A 21,014-nucleotide genomic window follows, 5' to 3' on the forward strand; every position below is an offset into this window, starting at 1 on the left:
CACCGCCGTGGCTTGCTCCCGAGTCCTACTGGAAGAGTATTTCCTTCGTTATGGCTTGCTTATGCGTCTAGGGGTGTAACACGTAAGTTCATGCCACGACGGGATGGCCCGTATCGCGTAGTAAAAATAGTTAGTCCTACAACGTACTTCATAGCAGACTTGTCAAACAATGTCATCGGCAAGTATCACACCGCGGATTTAACCCACTCTCCGTCAAATTCAAGTACGGATCCAATTATACCAAAGAGGCAGAGAGGAAGGCCGCGTCTTCAGACTAACAGTCCCAAGTTGGACTCGGGACGCGTTCCCAACTTGGAGGGGGAGTATGTAACGCAACGTTCCGTTTCGCGGGGCAACAGCAGCCAAAGAGAATGTGACTCAGGTCCGTGCCGCGACGACCCACCCCGCGCTACCCGCGCCCGCGCATCTGTTGCATCATTCGCACCCCCAATTAGTGCGCGCCAGACTTTGAAGCGGAGTACACGCGTCCCCGGTCGATACCGGAACTGACAACCCGAGAGTCTCATGCCAGTCGGGCACCTAACATTAAAACACTAATTAATTGAGCGTTTTATTAGCTTTTAAGCTGAGTGACTATAATTAATTTATTTTTATTAAGTAATAAATGAGCAAAAAATAATACTTAACAAAAAGATATGAAATCCGAACAAAAACAGTTTCACTGTAAAAAATTGCGCCAAGTCCACGTTTATAAAACTCATCTCAATAACATTTGCACTTTACAAAAAAAAGAAGACTTCAATAGCTTTCATTCTCTACAAAAATATGTGAAATACAAAAAAATACCAAGAAACCGTCATAAAGATGAAAAAATTTCAAAAAAATTGTTGAAAATTTAAAAATAAAAAAATTAAAATTTTATCGTACTTGGCGCGCGTCATTGAGTACCCCAAAATTTTTCGGAAGAATTTCAACCCGAGAAAAAAACCATTTTGCTTTAATATACAGTGAAAGCTGAAAAAGTTACCCAGGTTGTCTTTTTCGCTCTTGTTAGCGTTTTATGAGAAATTGAGACAGAACTACGGTAATTTTCAACAGCTCTCACTATATACCTATGGGCTATTATATGCCAAATCGACCACTTTTGCGTTCGTCCCCTTTAGATTCAGCTGAAACTTTATTATTCTTTTCTACCCTTTGAAAAACATCTTTGAGAATTTTTTCAAATGTTTTGAAGCCAACTTATACATACGTATCGACTCGTAAGTAGCTTGTATTTGTATAAGCGAACACGAGAGGGTGTTTAGTTCAAATCATAAAAGATGAGTGGGAAATGAAAAAAATTCAAATAACATACGTATGAGATGTCGATTTTACTTAACTTTTGTAAAACTTATTATGAAATAATAATTCATTAATTACATTTATGCATTTCATAGGTTGACCTACTTATAAATTTCTAAACATTGAAAGGATGTTCATTTATCCTGAAAAATTTGGGGTACTCAATGACGCGCGCCAAGTACGATAAAATTTTTATTTTTTTATTTTTAAATTTTCAACAAATTTTTTTTTATTTTTTCATCTTTATGACGGTTTCTTGGTATTTTTTTGTATTTCACATATTTTTGTAGAGAATGAAAGCTATTGAAGTCTTCTTTTTTTTGTAAAGTGCAAATGTTATTGAGATGAGTTTTATAAACGTGGACTTGGCGCAATTTTTTACAGTGAAACTGTTTTTGTTCGGATTAAAAAATACTGTATAGTCCTTTACTTAAAACAATATTTTGATTTAGAGACGTTGAGATTTTAAAATTATCTGCAATTGTCACCGTTTTCTCTGGAGTGTAACAACAACATTGGTTTTTTTCAAATGACGCAGAGATTTTTTTCGAGACAAGTTGAAACGAAGTTTTGGTTCAATGTTGCCCCTTTTGGAAATTTCTAATCGCTTCCCTTTAATTAATCATTGAATAACAGGTTCTTGAATGTCTTGATGCAATAGGGTGTCATTTTATTTTTATTTTTTATTGCTTAGATGGTTGGACAATCTCACAGCCTACCTGGTGTTAAGTAGTTACCGGAGCCCATATACATCTACAACGTAATGCCGCCACCCACCTTCAAATATGAGTTTTAGTTTTTTAGTTAGTTTTACACTTAGAACGGCTGCCCTACCCTTTAAAGCGAAACGCATTACTGCTTCACGGCTGAAATAAGTCGGGGGTGGTACCTACCCGTGCGGTCTCGTATATCTTTTCACAGATTAAAAAAAACAAGTTTTTCCACAGATTAATTATAGAACTCACATCCAATATTTCAACACTCCGGTTATTAGGTGATCACTTGTCAACTGGACACTTAGAAGCGGAATCAATCGAGAGGTGGCTGTCACATTGGTCGATGAAAATTGCCTTTTTTTATTACCTACTCACATATTGCGTTGCATATGCTGGTAAACTCGAGAATTTATACCGACTCCACCGAACGTGAAGTCGAGCTTACGGGGCTCAGCCTTTGGACACTGCTAACACTAGTCCTAGCAAGGGCAGTGCTTCTTCTACCACCGGATCGGAAACGCGACCTATTGATAAACCGCTGTCATCGAACCGGTTGATCATATCATATATGTGCCCGGACATTGCGAATCTTCTTACGGAAAATATTTTAAAAGGCATTCATAATTAAGTTACTTCTTTCAAGAAATAATTGTTTTTGGTGAGGTAGCATGTAGGGAAAAAAATCGATAAACCCGGTACAGTGTGCTTAGTGCGAGTTTTTTTAACGGTCTCGATACCGTAAAAGTTAACTCAAATTTGTATGCAGTTGGAACAGCGCCCCTAGCGGCAAACGTAGGCAAACGTTTCAACTCCATACAAAGTTGAGTTAACTTTTACGGTATCGAGACCGTTAAAAACCTCGCACTAAGCAAGCACACTGATGACCACAACAAAACGATGATGATGGAACCACCTTGCCAACGCTGAAATGACAGCGATGCTGACTCCAGCCACTGGTTTAACGTGAATTAGCCATAAAATAACCAAAATTGTTTAACAACAAAAGAATTCTTTCGCGCAAAATATTTCACGTGGAATTACGAGGATTTCGTAAGTTCAGTACTTCAAACCTTTTTGTTGTGAAGTTTTGCCTCGTGAATACATATTTTGAATATTTTTTATTTTCAAAATGGCGGACCTTTTTTTTCCTTTTTAGTATTTTAACATTTGAATGTTGTTAAATTGTAAAATACTTTTGCATTCTGATGAAAAGATTGTATTTTTTTTGTTTATTAAAAAAATATATATATATGTTAAATCTAATTACGCTGTTTTAATATGTTGTAAGCAAGTGCAATAGATTATGATTGATCATTTAAAAATGTATTAGGAAGTTATAAAAAAAAATGAAACATAATGTGGATTAATAAAAAATAAAGAGCAGGACCAACCTTTATACTATACTATTGAGACGTAAACCTCATGTCTCAAACTGGTTGACGACACATTGTAATGTCTAATGTTATAGGTATTTACAATATATGTATATATAGCGAATAGAATCGGTCACTATTTATGATTATGTAAGCCGAGTGCAAGCAAGCCCCTTTGCCAAAGTTGGAAATAATAAAAAAGAGTAAAACTCGTATACATTCGCTACGTGATAAGTGTGAAGATTTTTTTTTAAAATTTAGTTTGTAAATTATTATAATGGTTGAAAATAGAACTGGCTATACCTTTTTCTTTTTTTTTTTATTGCCATTGTAGGCAGACGAGCATACGGCCCACCTGATGGTAAGTGGTCACCGTCGCTCATGGACGTCAGCAATGCCTGGGGCAGAGCCAAGCCGCTGCCTACCATAAAGTACTCTCCGCAAGCCTTGTTATACCTACTTATTAACTTTATAAATGTAGAGGTGAAATGATTCCTATTGATTCATCTATTGTCTGTGCGTGATATGTGTCATGGTGGTCGCTTGTGATGCATCTATAGTCAGCACTTCACAAAATAAATGATAAATGTTGTAATTTTTTGTGCAAAAATGCTTCAAAATGAAATAATTTTATCTAAGCTAAATTTATTAGTTTTATTAAACACAAAATTACGATTAATAGCGTAAAATGCAATTAGCCTGTATTTATTTTTAACATGACATCAAAATTTTGATAACAAAACAAAAATCTTTTAAAATTCGTTGAATATGCATGACAAGCAGAGTAAAATAATAAAATGGAATAAAATGGAACCTTACAGATTTTTGAAAAAAAAAAAAAAAAATCTATTTTAATTTTCTTCTAAAGGAATGTTCGTACAAATCTAGACATTATAGGCCTAAGGTGGATATCGGGAAATTCCTCTTTCAAATCAAATATATTATATAACAAATGTACGTAATTAGTTTACTGGAGTTTTTTACTGGTGGTAGGACCTCTTGTGAGTCCGCGCGGGTAGGTACACCGCCCTGCCTATTTCTGCCGTGAAGCAGTAATGCGTTTCGGTTTAAAGGGTGGGGCAGTCGTTGTAACTATACGGAGATCTTAGGACTTATATCTCAAGGTGGGTGGCGCATTTACGTTGTAGATGTCCATGGGCTCCAGTAACCACTTAACACCAAGTGGGCTGTGAGCTGGTCCACCAATCTAAGCAATAAAAAAAAAAGTTTTAATAATAATGAAAGAACATTACTTATCTGCTTAGTGTTGTACAACCCGTGCTGGAGTCATGGTCCAGACGGCTGGCCGATCCTTCAGCTGGTCGTAGGACCGTCGAGGCGATTCGCCCGGTTCTTGTGAATTGGATGAATCGTGACAGAGGACGCCTCACTTTCCGGCTCACGCAGGTGCTCACTGGGCATGGTTGCTTCGGTGAGTTCCTGCACCGGATCGGAGCCGAGCCGACGGCAGAGTGCCACCATTGTGGTTGCGACTTGGACACGGCGGAGCACATGCTCGTCGCCTGCCCCGCATGGGAGGGGTGGCGCCGTGTCCTCGTCGCAAAAATAGGAAACGACTTGTCGTTGCCGAGTGTTGTGGCATCGACGCTCGGTGACGACGAGTCGTGGAAGGCGATGCTCGACTTCTGCGAGTGCACCATCTCGCAGAAGGAGGCGGCGGGGCGCGTGAGAGACGCACAGGCCCGCCGCCGTCGAGCGGGGGCCAGGGAGGCGGATTTCGCCCAAGCCCTGGCCCTCTAAGTGTTTAGGGTCTCCCTCACATGTCGGCCTGGGGACCGGCGAAGGGGGCCTAAGAAGACGACGTGCAAGCTGCTCTGCACGCGTTTTATGCATGAGCATCCGGGTGATGGAAGGCCGGCTATCCTCAACCCACGCTGGTTCTGACCCAGAGGGGTATTCCGTAGGATAGACCATTCTAACCGGCGCCATCTAGGCGGGCTTCGGATAGCCTGCCGACCGAGAGGGCTGGTGGTCGTGGCGCCGACGACCGCCAGTCCGGCGTCCCGAGGGTGAGGGTGATGGGACAGATGTGCCCCGCACTAAACGCTTCACTTTCCCCCCTTTGCCTTTTCATGAGTTTTGTCTCATGCGAGGTTTGGACGTTAGTTGTTGAGAGACAGGAGGTTTTAGTCGGTTCGACTCCGACATGCCCCACCCTCCATCCCCAGTGAAGGGCGGAAGTCCGGCGATTTCCTCCTGACAAAAAAAAAATAATAGTGTTGTACAACTAACTATATCTGCTTGTTGACTGTTTTTTCTAAATGTTAACCTTCGATGTACTAATTTCTAGGATAGTAATTGCAGAGCTGTAGTGAAATGATGTTATTAATAGTGTCTGCTAAGCGCTAGGTGGGCCTGGAGTTCATTTTCCAATTTTAGAAATAAAACTGCGTGCACTGCTAACTGCTAAAATCTTCCACTTTCAATTCTTTTTCAAGTGCTCTATGTCATACAACTAAAAGCAGGTCGTGGGCGAAAACCGTGGATTCTATATATAATCTATTATTGTGTAGAAGCGAAAACCTTTACAAAATTGTACTGAATGTATCTTAACGTAATGTAACTTATAGGCGTTGGTAATTCACTAAGTATATAAAACTACTTGCTTAACTGACTCATCTTATGTTTATATATAAGTATATACTAATATTATAAAGAGGAAAGATTTGTTTGTTTGTTTGTTTCGAATAGGCTCCGAAACTACTGGACCGATTTGAAAAAATCTTTTTCCATTAGAAGCCGACATTGTCCCTGATGAACATAGGCTACTTTTTTTATTTTATTTTTTATTTTATTTTTTTGGTTTCATGTGTGTTTTAATGTTTCCGAAGCGAAGCGAGGGCGGGTCGCTAGTATAAGTATAAAGCTCTTAAAATAAGTAAACCACTAATCATTAAATATTATTTTCTAGACTATTTTATTAGATTCTATTATCTTCAAAATTTTAGAGGAATTTAGTTATTATACTATTTATTATGACAAAACTGTTATCCGTCGACATTTGAATAATGCGCTAACTACCGTCTATTTTTCATACTACAATAATTAATACTATGAAATAACTGTTCTTTATGCATTAATAAAAAAAAAAACAGATTAAATCGTAAAATTAGCTTTAATTTTGCCTCTGACTCGAGAAAACCGAAGCAAATACTAAATCGTGACTATGAAATCGCAATTAGACTTTGTTGTAAATGTATTATGAGAAAAATACGCGTGCTACTTTTGTGTACCTTTGCTACCAACGTATAATCTGAAGCAGCAACAGCTTAAGCACTTTATTTTTTTAATCAATGTAAATTTCTATTTGGGTAGACAGCGGCTTAGCTTCGGCATTGGCATTGCTGACGTCGATGAGCGACGGTAACCACTCACCATCAGTTGGGCCATAAGCTCGTCTGCCTACAAAGTCAATAAAAAAACACAAGAAAATATTTCCACTGAGGACTTCACTCTAGGACCGCCATTATAAACATTACTGTTTAGAATATTTGGCTATTTCTTAAACTTATAATTGGCAAGGTTTTAGTTTCAAGCAGCGTGTTAATTAGATCTTAATTCCTCTAAAATAAAAATAGAAACATCTCAATCAACCTATCCAACCCACGCAGTTGTCGAGATAGCTATATTAAAGTCAAGACTATAGCTAAAGACACTCATCGCGAATTGATTTATGTGACACTTGGATGTTGGCGTAACGGTATAGGTTCATTGGACGCCCAATACGGTGGACGCAATTGCTTAAGTTTGTCGCTCGTTAATTCTTTATTAACCAGGAGGTCCGGTGCTGCCGGTGCTACCGTCATGCGTCATCAATATTGTTAATTACAGAGTAAAATGTAACCAACGGGCGATCTCCATGGAACTTTAATTTGGCGCCATTAAAGCCAAATTACCGTGAGCGCTAAATTTTGTCGGTACTCAGCCGGTTTGTGTACCAAAGTTTTTTATTTATTGCTTAGATGGGTAGACGAGCTCACAGCCCACCTGGTGTTAAGTGGTTACTGAAGCCCATAGACATCTACAACGTAAATGCGCCACCCACCTTGAGATATAAGTTCTAAGGTCTCAAGTATAGTTACAACGGCTGCCCCACCCTTCAAACCGAAACGCATTACTGCTTCACGGCAGAAATAGGCGGGGTTGTGGTACCTACCCGTGCGGACTCACAAGAGGTCTTACCACCAGTACAATGTAACCAACAGGCAATCTTCATGGAACTTTAATTTGGGGCCATTAAAGCCAAATTACCGTTAGGGCTAAATTTTGTCGGAGCTCAGCCGTATTGGGTAACAAAGAGAAATGGTTCATAGTTTTTTCGTCGAACCCGTCGCTTGCGACGAAGGGCTCGACGAGTAAATTAACTCTCAGACACAGCCCACTGAGTTTCTCGCCGGATCTTCTCAGTGGGTCGCGTTTCCGATCCGTTGGTAGATTCTGCGAAGCACGGCTCTTGCTAGGGTTCGTGTTAGCAACGTCATCAGGTTTGAGCCCCGTGAGCTCACCTACTAGCCACGGTTACGCTGAAATAGCCCCTAAGGCTATCAGTTTAGGTAGGAAAAAAAAATATTTGAGCAGCATAGGTATTAACATTAACTAGGAACAAGTCATACTCGGACATCTAACCCCAAACTAGGATTATTTTTACTATGTGCACCAGAGACTGATATACAACGGGTGAAAATATTTTCATTATTTTTTGACACAGTGGGCCTATGGTGAGTAATAGTGCAAAGAGATTGCGTAGCACGAAACAATGACAGATCCGAGACGTCTTCACTCTTCCTAAGTCAGGCAACGAATGTCTTTCTGATTCTACCTTTACATACTTCAGTGGATTCCACTTGAGCGATGACATCTCGACTCTGCCGTAGCATGCCACCTGAAGTGAGCCGATGCTCGACGAGTAGTTGCGGCTCGCATCCACTAAGTGGCATGCGTTCGTTTCGTGTATCATATCCGAATGCGATATAGATATCTAACAAACCTGAATTGTTAATGGTGCGATTTAGATCTTTGCCAAACTTTTTGTAGGTCTATAGATACCGCCACAGTCTACGTTGACGATGTTGTAGTTGTGTTTAAAAAAGAAAGGTTTGTTTGTACCACTTGATTATGTGTTCACATTTCGCAAGCTCGTGTGTGGATTTAAGGAATTGATTTTATTATTGGATTTTCGGTAAAATACGATGAGAAGCGTTTCCAGATCGAGTCATAGAGATGAAGACCTTTCCGCTTTAGACTTAGAGATTTCTAAAGGTAGCTTTAGGAAGGAAGGATTGCTTGTGTCCCAGAGACTTCCGGTTTGACGAGGATAGATTGGGCGAACACGGGCTAAGCCCGGAGACATGGGTTTCGCTAACAGCGGCCCGAGCGCCTCCGCTGAAGACCTAACAGCTAACAAGTTCTTTGCGAATGCATCAACTATCGGATCGGAATCGCGACTCGTTGAGGAAAACCGGCGAGAAACTTAGTGGGCTGATGTATGGGTGAGGGATCCAGGGTATTGCTGAACTGACAGAAGCTCTGAAGAACGAGACAGAACTGTCATACCGTTCCGTTCCCGTCTAAGGATTTAGCTAACTCTTTTTCAAAGTAATTTGACTTAAGCTGATCAGCAAAATTCTCTTTTTAGTTCCTATGGCCTTCAGTGTCAGCTTGGTACCAGGCTAGCGAACGTATATATAGACAAATAAAAATATCCGAGCTCGGTACAAAAGTTTTTTGAAAGCTTTCATTCCCTTTAAATAATCAACTTACAAAACAAAAATACACAATGGACAATAAGCTCGGGGCCGTGATATTAATCTCAGACAAAAGCTCCAATTATGAGACGACAGCTTTCAAGTTTCGCCGTGTTTTGTTCAACGAACTGAACTACACGTACAGTCTGCGATTGTAAGTTTTGTACTAGGGCTACAGAAAGAACAGACTTATGATTATATTTAGCTTAAAGCCACAGAGGTCGAAATTCCTTACAATCGGAATAGGTACTTATGAAACATGAAGTATGATGAAGGGCACATGTGATCTTGATTACAGCGTGCATTGCTACAAATATTTAAAACTAGCTGACCCGGCAGACTTCGTAGTGCCTTAATCGATAAATAAAAGACCTAAACTTTGGTATAAAATAAACTTAAAACAAACAAAAGGAGTCCGTCCGACGGGGGACACATCAAAGGAATAACAACATTGTTATTTTTATTTAATTCTGAGCATTTTCATATTTATCTACCTTTTAAACCTTCTCTGAACTTCCACAAATAATTCAAGACCAAAATTAGCCAAATCGGTGCAGCCGTTCTCGAGTTTTAGCGAGACTAACGAACAGCAATTCATTTTTATATATAGATAGCAGTTAGAGTTTAAAATTGATGAGTTAGGCAGAAAAATAGGTAAGGATGCTTCTGCTAACGACAGTACGGCATTGGCCATTTAAATTACCTATATTATTCAGCTTCGAAGTACGAAAACTAATAAGAAAATTTACTCTCGTCTATAACAAACATGAAACATCACGACCCAATTCTCGCCAATTATCCAGCAAATTCCTATTCGACCATTGAAATTCTAAATGCCCGCATCACCTAGAATGCGATAGTCAGAATGTAATTTGTATAATCCGTGGGCGGAATGACAATTCGTAGGAAAACTATTAGTTGCAGCAAGAATAATATCGAAGGGCAAATTCTGTATTATGCGATGTGGCAATATTGCCAAGGGGTAGCAGGCATAATCATTGTTATCCAAGTGGTCTAGGAGAGGCATTAGGCTATCCAATGTTTTACCTTGTCCTATTTTGTGGTACGTGTTTCACTTCTGTTAATGAAAATAACCTATTTTCATTTATATTTTGCATTCAAATTTTTCTTAGGTCAGTCATCCTTGTCTTATGAAGACCCGTATGTCCTTTTGAAGACAGCTTGGGTAGATCTAAAACAGTGGCGTTTTCGGCAGAGTTGAAATTTGGTTTTCGTGAATGGTCTTCTTGTCCAACTTGCCATCTAATACATAGACACAACCCACCGAGTTTCTCATCGGATCTCCTCAATGGGCTGCGATTCCGTGCTCTTGTTAGCGCTAGTTTTAGCACATTCTCTCAGGTTGAGCCTGTGAGCTTACTTAGTGGTCACAGCGTAGCTGGAATAGCTCCTTAGGGTACGAGCGAAAAGCGAAAAGCTACTACTAGGGAAAAGTCAATAAAATTAACCTCTTCGGCTACCAGAAAATATGTAAAGAAAAAAAGTCAATTGAAATTACTTCTTCATAGTTACTGCAGTTTATTTTTCAAATATTTTCAGACCAGACTCTCAGTGTCGGAGACAGCAGTTCATGAAGGCTTCGATGATTTCATAAGTCTGCGTAATTAATGATTGTAGAGCACAACGTCACGACTTGTTAAAATAACTCATTTTGCCACGAAACAGTGAGGTTATCCGATTAGAAGATTGCTAAACTACTAATATTCCAGATAGTTCTTCCACACGAGATAGATCTTACGTGTCAAGGTGAGCTGTGTCAGCCATTTCAAGTTTATCGGCGAGCTATAGGGCGGTATTCACGTCTGGGGGGTGTGAACGTGCGCTCTATACAGCAATGTGAAGACTCAATCTTGGTCAGTTTTCCGTAAACTTGTTTCTTCTATGTCCTCAGTCATTCCTATTACATTTGACTTTTCTTTGCGTATATTTAGTTTTAAAAGAATCTAGTTGTGGTCTACGAATCGGTCGTGAAGTCGTATTACGTTTTAAAAGGCTTGAATGAAGGCGATTTTGATTTTTCCCGTCTACATTGATAACATAGCACGTTCGCAGTCTAGAATCTGCATTAGTATGACCACTGGACGACAAACGAACTAGAATTCTCGAGCCCGACAATTTTAGGGGCCGTCTCAATCTATTTACTAAGTGTGGCCCTCGGCCGATACGTTAGGGGGTTTTATCGTACGCAAAGGGCGAGGGTCGAAACAAAATCGCGGTGTGTTACCGTTATTTTAACCCACAAACGCGAACTTAAAGATACCTTTACGATAGACGTTTTTTTTTTAATTCAAAATCATATCGCATTTACGAAGTTCGATACGAAGTTTAAAAAGAAAACGAACGATTACTACGATCTGTTTAATGAGCCCTTAATACGAGATTAGGCTCATAAATCGACACCCAGACAACCTGTAGGCAAGACCGCGGCTGTATGCCCGATGTATTGATTTATTTTGGCGATTTCACAACAGTTCGCTTATCTCAAGAGACCGGCCACCGTTCTATGATGTTTTATTATATGAATAAGCGGCACATACGTCTTTGTTGTTTTCACTCGGTCCATTTAGCTAACGAGAGTAGTGTGACCGAGCGTGCTGACCTTCACGGCGCGTCAAGACCCATATTCATAAGCGTTATGAGGTACTCACTCCTCGGAATGCTGCGAGATATTATCCTTGTCCTTGTGAGCCTGGCCCGAACTGCAAGAGTTCCCCATCTCGCCGCAGGCCCGCCCGCGCCCTTAACTGGTCATCACTCGAGAACGCGTGCCCTCACGACGCTCACTAAACACAACAAATTATATAAAGACACACGCGCACACGTCCCGACCGACTATTATAGAATGATGTCTCGCAATAATTTAACATTTCCCGGCGTCGCGATCGTTTCGGGCGGCAAATCTAAATATAAAAAGAGCGCGTGCTACCGCGACAGATACTGTGAGCCGAATAATCGATGCGCCCTCGGTCCCTCCGCGCCCCCGCCCGCGCCCCCGTCCGCGCCCTCGGTCCTCATCGCGCGCGCGCTCATTATCTACGCTTTCCGCGACACATGCCACTGATACAGCGAGCTTTCCCGAACGGAGGTTGATATTATATCACTCGACACGAAACGAACTTCGTGAACGCCAAGAAAACTACAAAAATTGTCTCTAGCCGCCGACACTGGCAGCTGACACGCGATTTGAATTTGGAACGTCGAAAAACATTATCTTTCGTCTCTGTGAATGGCGACTCTTCTGTCAAAACAACAAGTGCTTTACTGTACTTGGTTTGGATTTGTGTATTTTCAAATAATTTTACGTTGTAAAACTAAGACAGTATTTTAGGACAATGCCACGGTGTTTTCTGAACTCAGTGAGACCGTTGAGGGATAGTTTCGCGGACGAATGCACTGAATTATCAAATGAACAATGTACGTTTGTAAATAATGTTACATTAAGTAAATAATATCATTATAGTAAAGTACTAAAATAAGTATTCTCTCAATTTATTTTAACTTAGTTAGTTTATAGTTTTGTTGTATGATTTAGAGATTTAATATGTACCTATGTATTGTAGCTATTTGATTGTAACCGGGCGTATGTAGATTTGTGATTCCGGCGCCATTTTACGATACTGTACTAGAAATCTCAAAAGCGAAAGACTAACTTTTGTTTTTTAGTTGAGCCAACAATTAAATTGAAATTTTCCACACACATCAAGTACCGATCACGGAACAATAATTTTATAAGTTCGTTCTAATATCCTGACTAATATCAACAAGTTTTTTTTTATTGCTTAGATGGACGAGCTCACAGCCCACCTGGTGTTAGGTGGTTACCGGAGCCCATAGACATCTACAACGTAAATGCCGCCACCCAACTTGAGATATAAGTTCTAAGGTCTCAAGTATAGTTACAACGGCTGTCCCATCCTTCAAGCCGAAATGCATTACTACTTCACGGCAGAAATAGGCAGTGTGGTGGTACCTACCCGCGCGGACTCACAAGAGGTCCTACCAACAGTAAAAAAATCAATTGGTAGTTCGCCTCGATATTTAAGACGATTTTTTGTTAGGTTTTAAAACTAGCTGTGCCCGTAATTTTGTCCGCCGTTAACAAAATATAAGTAGCCTAAGTTACTCATTCTTACATCAGTCATTTGCCAGTAAAAGTTCCGTTAAAAATTGGTCCACTTTTTTTTCCTTATCTATTCACTGGTAGCCTAAGGGGCTATTCCACCTTCTCGCAAAGGGTTGGTGAGCTCACGGGCTCAACCTGAAAGAATTTGTTAACACTAGCCCTAGCAAGAGCAGTGCTTCGCAGAATCTACCACCGGATCGGAAACGCGACCCACTGAGATTACCCGGCTAGAAACTCAGTGGGCTTTGTCTATGGGTTAGATTAAAAGGTCCAACCGTTCCAGAGATTAGCCGGAACAAGCAGACAAACAAAAATCGCAAAAAAAAAAAATGTTGGTATTTAAGCCGTATATAATAAAAATCCATTGTTTTACTATAACAAACAGACACTTCAATTTTATTTATTTGTATAGACATATTAGGTTTATAAGCCGGCTAGCTGGCTAGCGATCTGGCTATGGCTATGGGAAAGGTTCTACATGTCAGTTGCTGTTTTTTTTTTCTTGGGTAGGCCTCCCACAAGATGGGCCGACGATCTATTGAGGTTCGCGGGGATCCGCTGGATGCAGGCAGCGCAGGACCGGACTTTGTGGCGAGGCTTGGGGGAGGCCTATGTCCAGCAGTGGACGTCTATGGACTGATAAGAAGAAGAAGAAGAAGAAGAAGAACTGTGTCTCCGAAAGTGAGTGGTCTATGCCAGATACAAAGCAATCTTAATGATATTTCAATCCCATGTCTCGAAGTGGGAGGCGGTATTCGCGTTAAGCGGTCTATTTACTCAGAAATTGCTAGATGGACCGCGTTGCTCACAGTTAAGTTTTAACTAAAAATATTTTCAAGCATCAAAACTCCATTTGTCCTACATAAAAACAGCATATTTACAGTAACACCAAGAACTGTACCGAAAAATCTAAAACAGAAAACCATATTAAAACCTAGCGAAACGGTATGCCACGATAAAGTACCGATACCGACCCGTTTCCACCTGCAACTCCTCAAGAAGAGCCAGTTCGTCGATAGCTTTATCGCGAACGAGAGCTATGAATACGCTCCTGACGTCGAGAAGGTGAAATCTCCGAAGAGAGGTCCAGTTAAAAAGAGATACAACTTGAGGTCTTCGGAGTCGACCAGGAAAAACTACGATATTCGTGGAAAACGGAGAAAGAGAGGGAAGAAAACGCAGCCGGAACAAATTAATCCGGATTTGGAGGTAGTCATCTATACTAATATTATAAAGAGGAAAGATTTGTTTGTTTGTTTGTTTCGAATAGGCTCCGAAACTACTGGAGCGATTTGAAAAATTCTTTTACCATTAGAAGCCGACATTGTCCCTGATAAACATAGGCTACGTTTTTTAATTTTTTTTTAATTTTTTTGTTTTGTTTCATGTGTGTTTTAATGTTTCCGAAGCGAAGCGAGGGCGGGTCGCTAGTGAATTAAATATTTTCGGTATCATTGAGACTTTTTGGAACGCGAGGAGTGAAGTTGTGTGATTTGTTTTATTTTGTCTATTTAGTGTTCGTTCAGGTTTAAATGTGCAATAACGGTGGTTTATTAACTGTTTAATATCTGTGAAACAGCACAAATGTGAGAAAATGAAACAATGCCGCTGATCGTAACTTCTCGGGATCCTCCAAAAAGTCCACTGAAAAAATCTCAATAAATGACCACTATTTTACTGAGAATATTTCATCCCATATCACCTCATCTCATTTCATTCCAGTTGATTAATGTCTCAAATTAATCATCTTCATTTCATTTCACTCCATATTATCATTTTTCATAAAAATAAGAATATAAATTAAAATAAGACATGACTTAAAGGTCTTAGTTACCAGGTCATAAAATCGTTTAAAAAAAAACTTAGATACCAGGACATAAAATCCTTTAAAAAAAATGTGTGCAATTCACACGTGGTAGAAGTGAAACCTTCCAAAATTAAAATACAATTATCCTAAACGTCTTAAGTATATGTAAAATTTTGTCATTAGTAAATAATTGTAAGGTAGCGCCCTCTGTGAATTGATATTTTAATTTCACGTATAATCCTAAATTAAAATTCACTACAAGAGCTTTCATACACACGTTAGTATTAAAAAATCTCACAGATGGCGCTGTATTAAATAGTATGTATATTTCTGTCTCATTCTTTGCTGGCTTCATCCTACACATTTTTGTATTTGTGTCTCTTACCTGTCGTTTTTTCCGTTGCATCCGATTTGAAATCACAACGATTCTAAAGAAGTTTTCACTTCAAAAATTGTATTCACACATTATAGCGACAACCAGATGCTCTCACCGCCGAAGTCGTTTTGCCTGACCCCTCAAGAAAAACCAGCGGGTACCAGTCAAAGCCAAGACCTGGTGCGGAGATAGACAAGATAGCTGAGAAGCTGAAGAGCCTCCTCAAGAAATCTGTCGAAGAAAGGCTCGATCGAGAGCTCTTGACTTGTACCGAATCATTCGATGTCATTGACATCAGCGACGACGCCAAGGAGAATGGTAAGAACAAATAGTTTATCTACCGTCAGAATTAAACCATAAAAAACAGTAAATTGAAAGGAAAAAAAACAGTAGCTTGATGAAAGAATCGTGTAATAATAGCCAACATGTCAGTCACACCTTTAAAATGTAAGTGGCCTAACTAAAAATTGAAAAAGAAAGATTTTTATGCTTTGAATGACTTATAAATATGTAGGTATTCTAACAGTTTATAAAATTAAATTTTTAAAATTTAAAATGTGATTTAAATTTTTTTGTATTGCCGTGATGGGTGGACGAGCTCATATCCCTGTTAAGTGGTCACTGGAGCCCATAGACATCTACAACGTGAAAGCGCCACCCACCTTGAGATATAAGTTCTAAGGACTCAAGTATAGTTACAACAGCTGCCCCACCCTTCAAACCGAATCGCATTACTGCTTCACGGCAGAAATAAGCAGGGCGGTGGTATCTACCCGTGCGGACTCACAAGAGGTCCTACCACCAGTAATTTTAGTTAGAAAAGAAGAAAGTACACTTTCGGTCTCTTTTAAATCAAGCGCATACATCAACTTTAAAGTGTGGGGCTTAAAGCTTAAAGTATTGGAATCAAAACTGAAGAATTACAATACTTCAATTACATTTTTGGCGTTAACCAAAAAACAACATATTTGGATTAAATCACTACAATATAAAATTTTTGGTAATTTTAAGTATGTTTCAATGATACTATGTACACATATGGACTTGTTGTTGTTGTTGTTGTCTGAAATAAAATAAATCATTCATCATTCATTCATTCATTCCTTCTTTCATTCATTCATTCATTCAAACGGCCGTCTGGTGTAGTGGTAAGTGACATGGTCACTACACAAGGGGGTCGCGGGTTCGAATCCCGCCAAGGGAAGATATTTGTATAATAAATATAAATGTCTTTTCCAGGGTTATGGATGTCTATTAAATATATGTATGTGTATAATAAAAATCTTACATTTATATCCGTTATCTGGTACCTGTAACACAAGTTCTTTACGAAATTATCACGGGACCAGGTGGCGTGATAGTTAGTAAATATTTATTTATTTATTTATTCATTCATAAACATGTGAATTGTATTATCTGGACCTTCAGTTCAGGTTTGCTTCGAGACAGTAATGAGTGAAGAGACTCCGCTCAAGCGCCAGTAATTAATTTCTCTATTAGATCCGGTACATCCGGAGGGGCGTCGTCAACGCGTCATGCACAAATGCAAGTATTGCGGGAAAGGCTTCGACAGACCCTGGGTGCTGAAGGGTCACCTGCGTCTCCACACCGGGGAGAGACCCTTCCCGTGCCCCCATCCGCTCTGCGGCAGAAGCTTTGCTGATCGGTAAAACGAATATGCAGTTTTTTTTTACTTAGATGGGTGGACGAGCTCACAGCCCACCTGGTGTTAAGTGGTTACTGGAGCCCATAGACATCTACAACGTAAATGCGCCACCCACTTTGAGATATAAGTTCTAAGGTCTCAGTATAATTACAACGGCTGCCCCACCCTTCAAACCGAAACGCATTACTGCTTCACGGCAGAAATAGGCAGGGTGGTGGTACCTACCCGTGCGGGTTCACAAGAAGTCCTACCACCAGTAATTACGCAAATTATAATTTTGCGTGTTTCATTTTTATTACACGATGTTACTCCTTCACCGCGGAAGTCAATCGTGAACATTTGTTGAAAAATTGGTACCCGCCTGCGGGATTAGAACACCGGCGCACCGCTACACACGAATGCACCGTCTTATCTTTTAGGCCACGACGACTTCAAAACGTTTCTTTTCTGATAGGATTATTAGCGGTAGGCAGCGGCTTGGCTCTGCCTCTGGCATTGCTGAAGTCCATGGGCGACGATAACCACTTACCATCAGGTGGGCCGTATGCTCGTCTGCCTACAAGGGCAATAAAAAAAAAGAATTAAAAATAGTGTAAGAAAAAATGATTTTATTGTAAAAAAAGCGTGCATAGTATCAGTAATTATAAATATTTTATGAACAGATATGAGTAGAAGGGTTATTTTGATAATATCCTGAAAAAAGCACACCACGCTTTTTTACAGGAAAAATCTGTCGTTGATCATTCCCCAATTAAATATAAATTAATCTTAAGCAATCAATGAAATGTAATCAAATCTTAGTTACATAATTTTTTTTTATTTTTGTTGTTAATGCACTGTCGATTGCACCTAATGACCCGTCTGAAGCTAATAAAAGCGTATTAACAAGTTTTGATTCGATGTCCATTGCGTAGTTCGAACCTCCGCGCCCACCAGCGCACCCGCGGTCACCACTCGTGGCAGTGGCGGTGCTCGGAGTGTGGGAAAGCCTTCAGCCAGAGCCGCTACCTCGAGCGCCACCGAGAGGACGCTTGCCGAAAATATAAGTACGTTGCGTTCGATGTTAAGTTCTAATAGGTTGTTCGGAAAGTAATTTCGTTTTTTTCGCGACAGATGATTTAATTGTATTTTTTTTTCACCCAACTTCTCATTTAAGCCGTGTAATTTTTATATGCTTTAAGAGCTCATATAGCAAGGCTTGTGTGTGAAAAATTCCAATTCTACGCAGTAGTTTTTGGTTGGTACCCTTTTAAATATGGAGAGCAATATCTTTTTTTTTTATTGCTTAGATGGGTGGACGAGCTCACAGCCCATCTGGTGTTAAGTGGTTACTGGAGCCCATGGACATCTACAACGTAAATGCGCCACCCACCTTGAGATATAAGTTCTAAGATCTCAGTATAGTTACAACGGCTGCCCCACCCTTCAAACCGAAACGCATTACTGCTTCACGGCAGAAATAGGCAGGGCGGTAATACCTACGCGCGCGGACTCACAAGAGGTCCTACCACCAGTATAAATAAGCAGCATTTTCGCCATATTTTACTGTTTTTACTACAGAAAGGGTAAAATTCTGCTCAAGCCAGAAATAAATTGACCGATGTGTATGTAGAAGGTGTGTTGACAGTACGCCAGTGCCAGAACTGGTTCGCTAAATTTCGACCCGGCAATTTTGATGTCGAAGATGCACCACGTTTGGGAAGGCCGGTTGAAGCTGATAAAGACGCGATAAAGGCATTAATTAGTTGCTGCGAACCAGCGAATAACAACACGTGAGATCAGATTGAGGTTAAATTTATCAAATTCAACAGCTTATGACCACTTGAAAGGCCTGCGATTATCCTTGAAGCTCGACGTATGGGTACATATCCACAAAAAAAAAAAACGAAATTACTTTCCGAACAATCCAATAGTATTGTTGTGTTGGGCAGTGATTCCCAACCTTTTTTATCGCGGCACGTTTAAGGATAATAAAATTTGAGAACGCACCCTGAAAAAGATGAATTTAAAGTTGTTTCTTCTTATTGTTAAGTTTCCTCACTTCGGCTTTAGCCGCTTGGTGAAGTGCGATTAGATATCTGTCTAACGTGTCTTACTCAACCTTTTCCCTTCCACATTCGCTGTCACCACCAGTCATTTCATATCAGAATGTCTTCTGACCATATTCAAAAGTTGATCACTCAGCCAAGAAGGTTGATACGAGTTATAGTAATCCATGGATTCAGCGGGTTAGCCTGATTTGAAATAATTTTGAAGCAATCTATTCTTTTCTAAGTGGTTATTCAAATAAACATTCTACTACTAAATAGTAACGATGACAAAGAAAAACAATAAAAAAGAATTCATTAATTAATCTTTTTTAATTTACTTTCTAAACCAGGCAACACTCAAGAAACGCAGCAAAAGACAGCATCGATCAAAACTCATTCCAGATTCCTGTGCCTCTGTTTGGAATTATTCGTCCCAGTATATCGAATGTATTGCTTTCGACTAAAGTCGATTTGGCAGACGACGAACCAATTGATCTGTCTTGCAAGAGAAAGGAAACAATCTGGGACTAATTAATTACTTAGGCTATCCATTTTTTCTTGTATCGAATGTTTAAATTTTAGCATGGCATAATTGAATAAATAGACTAAAAAATAAAGTTGCGCTATTTTTAAAAGTAAAAAAAAGAATGTTCTATTTTCTGTGGAGAGCTTTTTGCCGGGAACGCGAGCTGTCAAGTTGTATGAACTATTCAAACTTTTTGTTAATTTAGTGTTTCTGTAGGTTTTAACGTGTTATAACGGTGATTTATTAACCTTTTATCATCTGTGTAAGTGCACTAATGTAGACTACTTGTCGAACTGTTCGTTTCGGTATCGAGTCGAGGGAACTCGCTCTCTTCCCGATATACCCCGATCACCGGCGATCGAGTTAGCCCTTTTAGCGGATAATACGGCTATGTACTGCTCGAGTAGGAAGATGTCTTTCATGCGTAGTAAGCTCCAGAACGCGCCCGGTGGTTTCGGAAGTTGCGCTCGATATCAACCCCACGAAAAGCTCAGATGTGCTCTTCAAAAGCCCTAACGTCACCGCTGCTAGTATATCGTCACCAATTAGGCGCGGTAACTTCGTTCCCGTCATAAAAATCTTTGGCCAGCCCATACCGTGGGCTTCGAAAGCGTCACTCTCGACAGAGGGATAACATTCGGACCCCTCATCAAGTCAGTACGCGACCGAGCCGCGTTCCAATCGGTCGACTACCTCATGATCTCCAAGCGAAGTAAATTGTCCCTTTTTAACAAGGTGACACTCTACAAAACTTGCATACGTTCTGTCATGACCTTTGCAAGTGTAGGGTTCGCTCACGCGGCCCGTACACACGTCAACTCTCTCCAGGTCATTCAATTACGTTTCTGCAGGATAGCACCGTGATATGTGAGGAATGTAGATCTTCACGACGACCTAAATCTTGTACTGATACGTAAGTATCTAAACGAAGCGTCAGAACGCTACTTCGACGCGATACGAAAATCCTCTTATCGTGACCGCCGCTAATTTGCTAACGCTAGCCCTAGCAAGAGCAGTGCCTCGCTGAATCTATCACCGGATCGAAAACGTGTCCCACTGAGAAGATCAAACGAGAAACTAAATCGGTTGTGTCTATGGCCTAAAGCGTATGTCGAACTCTTCGTTGCCACACACGGTCTCATCTGACACCAAACTGGGAGTCTTTATACTGTAACAACCAGAGACATATTATATTGAAGTCGTCGGGGCCTAACGGATAAGACGTGCGATGCATTCGTGTTGAGCGATGCACCGGTGTTCGAATCTCAGGCGAGCACCAATTTTTCTAATGAAATACGTACTCAAC

The 21,014-nt window shown here is 40.1% G+C and overlaps 2 protein-coding genes across 5 annotated transcripts in view; one reads left to right on the forward strand and one right to left on the reverse strand.

Annotated features, from left to right (window-relative positions):
* LOC114247891 (NACHT and WD repeat domain-containing protein 2) overlaps window positions 1–12,114 on the reverse strand; it is a 76,162-nt gene extending 64,048 nt beyond the window's left edge. For 2 of the 3 annotated variants that reach the window (XM_089736004.1, XM_028180968.2), the window contains exon 1: window positions 11,829–12,114. In XM_089736004.1, coding sequence (XP_089592130.1) covers window positions 11,829–11,896 — 68 coding nt within the window. In that variant the 5' untranslated portion in view covers window positions 11,897–12,114. The remainder of the gene's footprint in view (window positions 1–11,828) is intronic. The other variant, XM_089736005.1, reaches the window with a different exon arrangement.
* A 102-nt stretch (window positions 12,115–12,216) lies between these two features.
* On the forward strand, window positions 12,217–19,980 carry LOC114247900 (uncharacterized). 2 transcript variants are annotated; one of them, XM_028180979.2, is made up of 6 exons: window positions 12,229–12,594; window positions 14,187–14,512; window positions 15,582–15,804; window positions 16,987–17,152; window positions 18,067–18,198; window positions 19,533–19,980. In XM_028180979.2, the coding sequence occupies exons 1-6, from the start codon at window positions 12,513–12,515 to the stop codon at window positions 19,711–19,713; spliced, it is 1,110 nt and encodes a 369-aa protein (XP_028036780.2). In that variant the 5' UTR covers window positions 12,229–12,512; the 3' UTR covers window positions 19,714–19,980. The 2 variants fall into 2 exon arrangements, with proteins under 2 accessions (XP_089592132.1, XP_028036780.2); XM_089736006.1 differs by lacking the exon at window positions 16,987–17,152 and having other exon boundaries at window positions 12,217–12,594.
* The last annotated feature ends 1,034 nt before the right edge of the window (window positions 19,981–21,014 follow it).

Source organism: Bombyx mandarina, chromosome 20 (genome assembly GCF_030267445.1).
Source record: "Bombyx mandarina strain Sakado chromosome 20, ASM3026744v2".
Lineage (NCBI taxonomy): Eukaryota > Metazoa > Arthropoda > Insecta > Lepidoptera > Bombycidae > Bombyx > Bombyx mandarina.